General features: G+C 55.1%; 1 protein-coding gene across 4 annotated transcripts in view; it reads right to left on the reverse strand.

The window, feature by feature from the left end:
- zdhhc21 (zinc finger DHHC-type palmitoyltransferase 21) overlaps nucleotides 1-12,364 on the reverse strand; it is a 229,507-nt gene that overhangs the window by 91,429 nt on the left and 125,714 nt on the right. For all 4 annotated transcript variants that reach the window (XR_005461553.1, XM_038804355.1, XM_038804354.1 and 1 more), the window contains exon 4: nucleotides 529-640. Coding sequence is in view for 3 of the 4 variants with exons in the window: in XM_038804355.1 (XP_038660283.1) it covers nucleotides 529-640 (112 nt within the window). In the remaining variant the exon portion in view is untranslated. The remainder of the gene's footprint in view (nucleotides 1-528; nucleotides 641-12,364) is intronic.

Here is a 12,364-nt window from a genome sequence, read left to right on the forward strand (position 1 = left end):
TCGTGGGCCAGGCCACAACGGAGGTCCCCCCAAGGTCGGAACACCCCTGCCCCAGGCCGCCCCTGGACGCGTCCACGCCGAGGTCTCGCCGGCTAGGATCAGGTTAGAATGTTAGAATGGCGCCGGCGGGTCTCGGGACTTTTGTTACAGCCATCCCGGGACGTGAATCGGCGGGGGGTGGGGGTGGGGGTGGGGGGGGGGGGGGGGAGGGGGGGGGGGGTGGGGGGAGCCGTCCATTGCGTTGCACCAAATACACTGGCGCCAACGGCGCCGATTCTCCACTCTGAAGGGGAATCGGGTCCCGGCTTCTGGGCAGCATGGCGTGATTCACGCCGATTCCCCGGCCCGGCCCCAGGCTGAGAGAATCCCGCCCATAGTTTGCAGTGCACTGTATGAGGGAGGTCATGGAGGCTCGCTATACAATGAGAACACATACACATCAAACCTTACACCAAGTATCAAATAGAACATATTTATATGTTATATATATTTTTTCAATGCCAGGATTAAAGTCATAAAGCAGTTTACCATGGACAATGGTGATCCATTTTTCGAACGCAGTGCCCACATCGGCTGCAATGGTGAGATCGTTTTGGTCTTAACTTGTTGCATTTATTACATGTTTCCCAGTGTTGTCTTTCTGGAACAACAAACAGATATGAATTTTTTAAAATCCTAACGAACAACTACCATTTCCTGAAAAATTATATTTATAAGGATCTCAAATGCTTAACCAACAGGAAATTCATTCATTCACAAACAATGACAGCTGTTATTACATTCAAACCTTCGAGAGTGATATGATACATGATTTTTTTAAAGTTTCCATCTCATGGATTGTTTAAAACAATACTTTGACACAATGTGGAAAAAACTACGGGCAAGGGTTAAATGGGCCACAGAACACCTGCCTCACAGATGCCACATGTAACTGACATCTCAAAATGGGATCGGAGATGCATGTACACATTTCTGGCAGGATGGCCCGACACTGGCGGCAAGAACGGCGCGAACCACTCCGGCGTCGGGCCAACCGGAAGTTGCGGAATTCTCTGCACTTCCGGGGGCTAGGCCGGTTTTGGAGGGGTTGGCGCAGCGCCAACCAGCGCGAGTTGCTGCATGCACAGACCGGCCGGCGTGTTCGCGCGCTTGCACGGAGTGGGGGTTCTACCCCGGGTGGCCGGCGCGCAAGGAGGGAGTGCCCCCACGGCACAAGCCCACCCACAGATCGGTGGGCCCCGATCGCGGGCCAGGCCACCATGGGGGCCACCCCAAGCGACGGACCCCCCCCCCCCCCCCCCCCGAGGGCTCCACTGGACGACCTACCAGCCAGGTCCCACCATAAGGAACCATGTCCATTTCACGCCGCTACTGATGGCCGCTCGCCCATCGGGGCCCGGAGAATTGCCGGGTTGGGGGGGGCAACGGCCCCCAACTGGCATAGCGTAAACTCCGCCCCGCCCGAAAACCGGCGCCGGAGGATACGGCAGCCGGCGTCGGGGCGGCTGGGCAGGATTCACGCCACCCCCCGGGAATTCTCCAACCCAGTGGGGATTTGGAGAATCCGGTCCCTGTTCTCTGGGCGGGATGTTCCGACCACCCCGTGGGTCGGAGAATCGCCGGGGGGCGGCGTAAATCCCACCCGGCCGCCCCGGGGTATTCTCCGCCCCCCCCCCCCAAAAATCCCGTTGACGTGAATCGCGCCGCGCACCTCGGAGAATGTCGAGAACCATCGTGACGCAACGGGCCACGGGGCCGCGCCAATTCTCCAGGTCGGATGGGCCGAAGTCCCACCAACGTCAAGCAGTCATGCTGGTTGGCGCCAGCCAGCGCGGATGTAGGGGTCGGCGTCGGGTGGTCACCGGAGAAGTGACGGCGCAGCCGCAGGTGGTGGGGTTGGGGTCGCAGGAACCATTGGACTGTGCGTGTCGGGGAGGGGGGGGGGGGAGCTGGGGGTGGGAGAGGGGCTGGGTGGTGTCTGTCTGGCCATGTGCCAGCTGGAAACAGTCGCAACCATCCCACCCTCAGCACCTGGCTGCGGGGGGGTATGGGCAATGGTGATATGTCATCTACGCCCCCCAACCCCACCCCCCACCCCCTGCAGCCCGTTATATTTGCTGATCACCCAGCGATGTTGGCGACCGTGGCGGGAGCCGCACTTCTACACGTTGTCCTGGGGGAGCAGGAGGAGGAGGAGTGTGCCAGGGAGGCGGCGGAGGCTGCTGCAGAGGAGCGTGGCGCAGAGAGGCAGGTGGCAGTCGCCCAGGCTGGAGGGCCACCTGCACGACAGGACGAGGAGGAGGGGAAGCGGGTAGTGGTGCCACGGCGATGGAGATGCCCAATGAGGCCCCGGCTCCGCTCGTCCTACCAGGACCCCATGCACCGGGCATGCAGGAGGAGACTCCGGATGAGCCGGGAAACCGTGGCACACATCTGCCACCTGATGGCACAACTGGCACCACGTGGCACTGGGGGAGGACACCCTCTCCCCGTGGCCGTCAAAGTTACGGTGGCCCTGAAATTCTATGCCATGGGGTCATTCCAGTCGCTGAGTGGGGACCTGTCCAGCATCTCGCAGACACCGGTGCTATCGGGCAGTGACAGATACCCTGTATGCCATTGCAGACCGCTACATCCAGTTCCCTGTGCACTGGGCCAACCAGGGTGCCTGGGCAGCTGGCTTCGCTGCTGTGGCCGGGATGCCCATGGTCCAGGTCGTGATCGATGGGATGGACGTCGCCGTGCGGCCACCTGCAGATAACAGGGCCGTGTTCATGAACGTGCAGGTGGTCTGTGACCACCACATGAGGATCCTGCACGTCTGCGCCCGGTACCCAGGCAGTGTACATGAGTCATTCGTATTGGCGCAATCTATCATCCCAGACATGTTCGAGAGACGCACACCCTCCCGCCGGCTGAGAGGCTGGTTGCTGGGCGACAGGGGTTGCCCATTACAGACGTGGCTGATGGCGCCTATACGGAGGCCGCAGACTGACGCGGAGAACCGCTACAACGATGCCCATGCAGCGACCAGGTGTATGATAGAGAGGTGCTTTGGGCTGCTGAAGATGCGCTTCAGGTGCCTGGACCGCTCTGGAGGGGCCCTCTAATACCCGTCAGATAGGGTCGGCCGCAGCATTGTGGTGTGCTGCATCCTGCACAACACAGCCCAGCAGAGGGGCGATGTGCTGCAGGCAGAGGAAGGGGAAGTGGAGGAGCAGCAAGACGAGGCCCAGTCCTCCCCAGATGAGGAGGATGGGGGCAATGGTCAGGACAGACGGGGTGGACATGGACGGGAGGCTGTCCACTGGCTGGGGGGGATGGGAATCGCCGAGTATGGGCACAGACTGCATACCACCAGCCTACCACCCTCACCCAACCCACCCAATACCAACCACCCTCACCCCACCCACACACCAACCACCCTCACCCCACCCACACAACACCAACCACCCTCACCCCACCCACCCAACACCAACCACCCTCACCCCACCCACACAACACCAACCACCCTCACCCCACCCACCCAACACCAACCAACCTCACCCCGCCCACCCAACACCAACCACCCGCACACCACCCGCATGCTCATTGCACACCCACCTGCGGCAGAACGGGCCGGGCTCACACGGTCTCTGGTGGAAGTGTGTCTATTGCAGGCCATGGAGGATGATGACAACCCGCCCTGCGATGAGCTCTGGGCTCTACATCGTTGGGCAATGTCTGACCATGGCCACAGTACCACCCTCCACCCAGACCGTTCCTGCATGCGGCCGTGACACTGCAGCGCACTGCCCCGTCATCTGCCCGGGAGGGATGGCGAGGACGGCTCAGTGGGAGGGGGGCACACTCATCCGAGGCCGACGTTCTATCACCCCTCACACACCCACTGGCGCTCACCTCACACCACACCCCTGCACACATCGGACAGAGCACAAAGGCAGCTTCTGTTGGTGTGAAAGATATTTTAATAACAAACTGTCCATACACGTGCCCTAGCCCCAGAACTAATCTGTGACCTGCACCTATGCCAACTTACTCAGTGTCTAATTTTTTGGCCTTACGGACCCTATGACTATGTCTAGGTGGTTCTCCAGATGGTACAGCAAGTGGACTCCTGTGATTCCTGCTCTGAGACTAGGGACCACTTTGATGGCTGTTTCCTGGGGCGGCCCGGCCCAGATGGGCCAGGCTGCGGCTTGGGAAACTGGGATGGTGAGCTGCCAGCCTGTCCTGCCCATTGCCCACCAGATGCACCTTGAACGGAAGGGGGAGGGGGCGGGAGTCCAAGGTGTCACGGTGATCGGGGACCTCCCCTACAGAGGGACTCGGAACGGGCCCCAGCGCCTCCTCCTCCCTCGGAGTCCCCGATGGCCCCCGGGCCTTAACATGGGTCAAGGATGCGAACGGACCGAGCACCCGATGTCCCCCGACACCTGGCGCTGTCAGTCCTGGAGGCCCGCCCTGGTATCAACAAGAGTCTTCAAGCTTGCAGCCATGGACCACAGGAAGTTGGCCATCCCTGTCTGTGTCTGGGCGACGCCGGCCAGAAACTGGCCAATGCCGCCGATGCCCTCAGCAATGCCCTGCTGAGACTGGGCCACGGCGTTGAGCGCCTCTGCGATCTGCTGCTGGCTCTGTCTCATGGCTGCCTGTGAGAGGGAGCAATGGGGGCAATGGTCAGGACAGACGGGGTGGACATGGACGGGAGCCTGCCCACTGGCTGGGGGGGATGGGAATCGCCGAGTATGGGCACCACAGCGTTCCCCATATCCCCAATGCCCCCTGGATATAGTTCCAAGTCAAGATGGTGCGTAGCTTGGAGGGAAACGTGAAGCTGGTGGTGTTCCTATGTACCCGTTTCCCTTGTCCTTCTAGGTTGTAAAATTTGTAGGTTTTTAAACGTGCTTTTGAAGGATGCCTGTTGAGTTGCCATAATGCATTTTGTAGATGGCACACATTACTGCTACTGTGCGCTGCTGATGGTGGGAGTGAATGTATTAAGGTGGTAGATGTGGTACCAATCAAGCAGGCTGCTTTGTCCAAGATGGTGTTGTCACGGTTCTGTAATTGTGCTTGCGAACATATGGAGATGATGGGTGTTTTTATATTTAAGAATGCATGTCATATGGACATTTGATTTGAGCCCAGGGGTACAGGTGATTCTTTGTGATTTCTACCCAGACAACTCACTCGTGTCTCTGCAATGTCATTAAAATGTAAACGTCCATGGGTGTAGGAGGCTCACTTAAATAGACATTCAAAATGCAAGACCGTTCGTGCAATTTACATCTCCCAGCCCCGCAGCAAAATCGCGTTCGGTGCAGGGTAGAGAATCCAATTTCATGCCGAAATCGGGCCTGGTGCCAGTCCGGCCATTCTCCGGTACCCGCGAATCAGTGTGATCGAGGTGTACGTCGTGCGGCTGAGGGCCCATTACGAACAAAGAATAAAGAAAAGTACAGCACAGGACAGGCACTTCGGCCCTCCAGGCTGTGCCGACCATGCTGCCCATCTCAGCTAAAATCTTCTACACTTCCTGGGTCCGTATCAAGATGCCCCTTAAATGTCACTATCGTTCCTGCTTCCACCACCTCCTCCGGCAGCGAGTTCCAGGCGGCCACTACCCTCTGTGTAAAAAATGTGCCTCGTACATCTCCTCTGAACTTTGCCCCTTGCACCTTAAACCTATGCCCCCTAGTAATTGACCCCTCTGCCATGGGGAAAAGCCTCTGACTATCCACTCTGTCTATGCCCCTCATAATTTTGTAGACCTCTATCAGGTCGCCCCTCAACCTCCGTCGTTCCAGTGAAAACAAACCAAGTTTATTCAACGGCTCGTCATAGCTAATGCCCTCCATACCAGGCAACATCCTGTTAAATCTCTTCTGCACCCTCTGTAAAGCCTCCACATCCGTATGGTAGTGTGGCGACCAGAATTAAACACTATACTCCAAGTGTGGTTTAACTAAGGTTCTCTACAGCTGCAACATGACTTGCCAATTCTGATACTCAATGCCCCGGCCAATGAAGGCAAGCATGCCGTATGCCTTCTTGACTACCTTCTCCACCTGTGTTGCCCCCTTCAGTGACCTGTGGACCTGTACACCTAGATCTCTCTGACTTTCAATGCTCTTGAGGGTTCTACCATTCACTGTATATTCCCTACCTGCATTAGACCTTCCAAAATGCATTACCTCTCATTTGTCAGGATTAAACTCCATCTGCCATCTCTCCGCCCAAGTCTCCAACCGATTTAAATCCTGCTGTATCCTCTGACAGTCCTCATCGCTATCCGCAATTCCACAACCTTTGTGTTGTCTGTAAACTTACTAATCAGACCAGTTACATTTTCTCCAAATCATTTATATATACTATGAACAGCAAAGGTCCCAGCACTGATCCCTGTGTAACACCACTAGTCACAGCCCTCCAATACAAATAACACCCTTCCATTGCTACTCTCTGCCTTCTATGACTGAGCCAGTTCTGTATCCACCTTGCCAGCTCACCCCAGATCCCATGTGACTTCACCTTTTGTACCAGTCTACCATGAGGGACCTTGTCAAAGGCCTTATGGAAGTTGTCCATATAATCAACATCCACTCCATTGACAGAGGCCAGCCCAGCGTTCCTCCACTCCCGACCGGCCGAGTTCCCGAAGGCATGGAATTAACCTGGTATTGCCGGTCGAGATGCTGGCGTGGCGGCTGTGGACTCAGTCCGCGGCCGCCCTGGTGGGAGTGGGGCGGGGGGAATCGGACGCCGCCTTATAGGTGGCTGGGGGTTAGATCTGCATGGTCAGATGCTCGGGCGTGCGGCCGATCGGGGGATGTCTAATTTTTCTGTCTGGCTCCGCGGTCCGAGTACGCCATGTGGCTCGGCGCGGCTGCTGGAGGCTGCCACCGTGCGCATGCGCGGACTCAAAACCGGAAGTGCGGGGGCCCGTATCCGTGGCTAAAGCTGCGTGAATTACTCCGGGTCCCTGCTCGGGCATTGAAGTACTTTGTTCCAGGAATCTCTAGAGTAAATCTTTTTTATGCCGGCGTGGGGACATCGACCCATTTGGGAGAATCCAGCCCCCTATCTCTGGGTGCTCACACAAACTCAAATACAATCATTCCCTCAGACTCTGATGTGTTGGGCTGGCTGGGTCGATGTGGACTGCACTTGATGCAGTGTAGCGAGAGACAGACTTCCAACACTTGATGAGATGCAACACGATTTTATTTAACATCTAACTACTATACATGTTCAACTGTGGGTTGACACTATGCTGACTTGACTGGAGACCTGATGCTAGCCTGACCAGACTTACTAGCTAACACATGGTGTTTGCACTGACTTGCTCATGAGCTCTGACTGTCTCAGAGGCTGGGTCCCGAGAGCGTGGGAAAACTGGTGCCCTCTAGCTTTATAGTGTCCGTGTCCTGTCTGGTGATTGGCTGCTGTGTTCTGTGTGCTCACTGGTCATCCTGTGTGTCAATCACTGCCTGTCTGCACTCCATCATATACATAGATGTATATTATGACATCTCCCTTTTTTTTACATTGTTTGTGTTCGGATAATAAATAGTAAGGTGCGTGTGCTTGTGGATGTGTATATGTGCGTGACTATATACAGAATGTGCTAAAATGAACTTATATATATAGGAAGGTGTCGCAAGTGCAGATATAGGGCAGATGAAACGGTAAAAACAATATTTACAGAGATCAAATCGATGAGGTAAGAAAATTGTGCAAAAGTTCAGTCTATAAATTCAGTCACTGTGGTGGGCGACGAATTCTGGTTGATCGCCTCAAGGGTGGATCAGGGGCCGCCTGCACTTGGATAGGCGGGACTGCCGCCAATGTGGTGGTCGCCGAGGTCGGCAGGATTGCTTGTAGATCGGTGGTCTCATGGTAGGGCACGTCCGGAGGAAGCATTGTGTGAGGCGGGAGATCACGGTTGGGTGGCGGGCGTGGAACTCTGTGCAGCACCCATCTGTTGCGTCGTAGGAAGGAACCATCAGCCATGGAGACAAGGAACGATCTCGGGGCCACTTGCTTGACCACCACAGCTGTGGCAGACTAGCCACCGTCAGGCAGCTGAACACGAACACGATCAGTTGGGACCAGCTCGGGGAGATCTGTGGCATGAGCGCCGTATGCTGATTTCTGTTGGACCCGAGACTGCTGCATCTTTTGTATGACCGTGAGCTGGTCAAGGTCTGGAACATGGATGGCTGGAAACGTGGTTCGCAGAGTGCGATTCATGAGCATGTGCGCTGGAGACAACCCAGTGGACAGCGGGGTTGCTCTGTATGCCAGCAGCGCCAGTCTGAAGTCACAGCCTGAGTCTGCAGCCTTGCATAGTAATCTCTTGACGTTATTGACCCCTTTCTCACCCTTCCCTTTTGACTGCGGGTAGTGGGGGCTGGAGGTGATGTGACGAAAGGTGTATAGCCGGGCAAACTCAGACCATTCCTTGCTGGAAAAACAGGGAAAAACAGTCACTCATCACCGTGAGTGGTATCCCATGCCTGGCAAATGTTTCTTTACATGCTTTAATCACCGCCTTCGACGTGAGGTCGGATAGTTTCACCACTTTGGGGTAATTGGAGAAGTAGTCAACCAGGAGGACATAGTCAGACCCCTTGGCGTGGAAAATGTCGACCCCGACTTTGGACCATGGGGAGGTCACTATCTCATGTTGCTGCAGAGTTTCTTTGGGTTGAGCTGGCTGAACTTTCTGACATGTGGGCAGTTGAGGACCGTGTTGGCAACGTGCTGGCTGATGCCCAGCCAGAAGACTGCCTCCCGAGCTCTGCGTCGACATTTCTCTACCCCCAGGTGACCCTCATGGATTTGGCCAAGCACCATAGCTCGCATACTCTGCGGAATCACGATTCGATCGAGCTTCATGAGGATGCCGTCCACTACCGTCAGGTCGTCCTTGATGTTGTAAAACTGGGGACACTGTCCCTACTGCCAGCCATTCGTGAGGTGCTGCATCACACGCTGTAGCAGAGGATCCCTGGCCGCTTCCTCACGAAGTTGAATGGCCCTCTCATCAGAGGCCGGAAGGTAGGAGGCACACAATTGCACCTGCGCGTCTATTTGGCAGACAAAGTCAGTTTGCTCACATGGTGTGGTGATAGACCTGGAAAGTACATTTGCAACAATGAGTTCTTTGCCTGGCCTGCAGACAAGTTCAAAGTCATAGCGGCGTAGCTTGAGAAGGATTCGTTGTAACCGGGGCGTCATGTCATTTAAATCCTTCTGGATGATGTGGACTAAAGGCCTGTGGTCCGTCTCAACCGTGAATTTTGGGAGGCCATACACATAGTCATGAAACTTGTCGATTCCCGTTAGGAGGCCCAGGCATTCCTTCTCAATCTGAGCGTACCGTTGCTCAGTGGGTGTCATGGCTCTGGAGGCATACGCAACTGGGGCCTAGGAGGAGTCATCCCGCTGGAGGAGCACCACCCCAATACCGTCCTGGCTCGTATCAGTGGATATTTTGGTCTCCTTGGTAGGATCGAAAAATGCCAGAACCGGGGCTGTGGTGAGCTTTGCCCTCAGCTCACGCCATTCTTTCTCATGAGCGGGCAGCCACTGGAATTCCATCGACTTTCTGACGAGATGGCGGAGGGCTGTGGTGTGGACGCCATGTTGGGAATGAACTTCCTGAGGAAGTTGACCATCCCTAGAAAGCGGAGGACCGCCTTCTCGTCCTCTGGGGTCTTCAAGGCGTTGATCGCCGAAACCTTGTCAGCATCTGGCCGCATGTGGTTACCAAGAAATTTGATTTCTGATTGACTGAACGAGCACTTGGCCCTGTTGAGTCAGAGGCCCTGCTCGGCGATTCTGTGGAATACGTGCTTGAGGCAATCGATGTGTTCTTGAGGAGTTGTGGACCAGATTATGATATCGTCAACATACACGCGCACCACCTCTATACCCTCCATCATCTGTTCCATGATGCGGTGAAATATCTCGGAGGCAGAGATGATGCCAAAAGGCATTCGGTTGTAGCAGTCATGACCGAACAGGGTATTGAATGTGCTTGCGACTGGATGCATCCAGCTGTATTTACCAGAACCCATTGGAGACATCCAGCTTCGTAACGAATTTGGCATGAGCCATCTCGCTGGTCAACTCTTCTCGTTTTGGTATCGGGCAATGTTCCCTCATGATGTTGCGGTTTAGATCCTTGGGGTCGATGCAGATTCGAAGCACCCCTGACGGCTTATTGACCCAGTCCATGGGTTCTGTGACCTTTGACATGATGCCCTGGTCCTGGAGGTCCTGTAACTGCTGCTTGAGGCGATCCTTGAGGGGTGCCGGCACCCGACGTGGTGCGTGAACCACAGGGGTGGCGTTTGGTTTGAGCAGGATTTTATATCGGTATGGGAGTGTGCCCATATCGTCGAACACGCTGTGGTCCTGCGTGATGATGTCATCAATTTCAGCCTGGAACTTTTCATTAGGTGAGGCCGTCGCCTGTGACGATGACAGGGTGTGGACTCGCTGAACCAGGTTCAGGAGTTTGCAGACCCGAGCACCGAGCAGGGATGCTCGGTCAGATCCTACGAGCTCAAATCGCAGTGTTGCTTTAAATGATTTATTAGAAACTCCAAGTTGGCACGAGCCACTGGCAGCTATAGCATTGCCATTGTAGTCAAGGAGCTGGCAGGCCGGTCAAAGAATGCTTGGTTTGACGCGTATGGTGTCGAGATGAGGTTCGCCAATGCGTCGGTGTCCAGTTTGAACTGGATGCGAACCTTGTTGACTGTGAGGACAGCACATCACTCATCGTCGGGATCCACTCTGAGGATCGGGAGGTGCTTCACTATCTTGGAGAAAGGCAGCGCATGCTTCGTAATGATGCCCACCCGGTATGGAAATTTGAGGTACTCAGCCTCAGGATCTGTTGGGCTGTCGGAGTCTGGCATGGCCTGCTGTATTGAACGGACGCTTCTGCACTGTGACTGGGATCGCTGGATGCTGGGCTGTGGAGCAGATCTGCAAAGGGCTGCGTAGTGGCCAAGCTTGCCAGACTGTAGACACTGTCATGATTTTGACGGACATTGCCGCTTTAAATGGGCGGAGCCACAATTCGGACACGTCATGACGCCAACGTCAGCGCGTTCCGTGCACTAACGCACATGCGCAGTGCGGTCGAATGACATACGCACCTGCGCAGGCTGGTCATCGGTCTCGCCGTCCCCTCGGTCGTGGCGCGCATGCGCAGGGGCCCGGGAAAAGCACGCAAAATGGCCACTCTCGTCGATACAAAGGCCCTACATTTGTGCGATGGCCTGCACCCGTTCCGCCTCATGGGAGGTTAGCTTTGCCGTTTCTGCCGCCCTGATGTGGGGGTAACGATTGTTAGCACGTTCGTGGAGAATGCACGTTTCGATGGCGATGCTGCTTGACTTTCAGGAGCTCCTGGCAAAGGGAATCGGAGTGGACCCCGAAAACGATCTGATCCTGGATCATGGAACCAGTTGTCGAGTCATAGTTACGTGACTGTGCAAGGATGCGGAGATGGGTCAAAAAGGACCGAAAAGGTTCATCCTTACCATGAAGCCTCTGCTGGAAAACGTACCGTTCAAAGCTCTCATTCACCTCAATGTCACACTGGCTGTCGAACGTCAGCAGGACTGTCTTAAATTTTGTCTTGTCTTCGCCTTCAGCGAATGTAAGGGTGTTGTAGATGTGGATGACGTGGTCCCTGGCTGTGGAGAGGAATAGTGCGATCTTCCTGGTGTCCGATGCGGCCTCGAGGTCGGTAGCTTCGAGATAGAGTTGGAACATTTGTTTGAAGATCTTCCAATTTGCACCGAGGTTGCCGGCGATGTGGAGCTGTGGAGGAGGGCAGACGTTTTCCATGTCACCTGATGGCTGCTTGCTGGTCAATGCTGATTCACTCAAGGTAGGTCCGTCAATTTTCAACATCACTACCTGGTACCATGATGTGTTGGGCAGGCTGGGTCGATGTGGACTGCGCTTGATGCAGTGTAGCGAGAGACAGACTTCCAACACTTGATGAGATACAACACGATTTTATTTAACATATAACTATTATACATGTTCAACTGTGGGTTGACACTCTGATGATTTGACTGGAGACCTGATGCTAGCCTGACCAGACTTACTGACTACCACATGGTGTTTGCACTGACTAGCTCACAAACTCTGACTATCTCAGAGGCTGGTCCCGAGAGAGCGGGAAAACTGGTGCCTTCTGGCTTTATAGTGTCCTGTCTGGTGATTGGCTGCTCTGTTCTGTGTGCTTACTGGTCATCCTGTGTGTCAATCACTGCCTGTCTGCCCTCCATCATATACATAGATGTATATTGTGATAGACTCTGTGCCT

Source organism: Scyliorhinus canicula, chromosome 8, assembly GCF_902713615.1.
Source record: "Scyliorhinus canicula chromosome 8, sScyCan1.1, whole genome shotgun sequence".
Classification (NCBI taxonomy): Eukaryota; Metazoa; Chordata; class Chondrichthyes; order Carcharhiniformes; family Scyliorhinidae; genus Scyliorhinus; species Scyliorhinus canicula.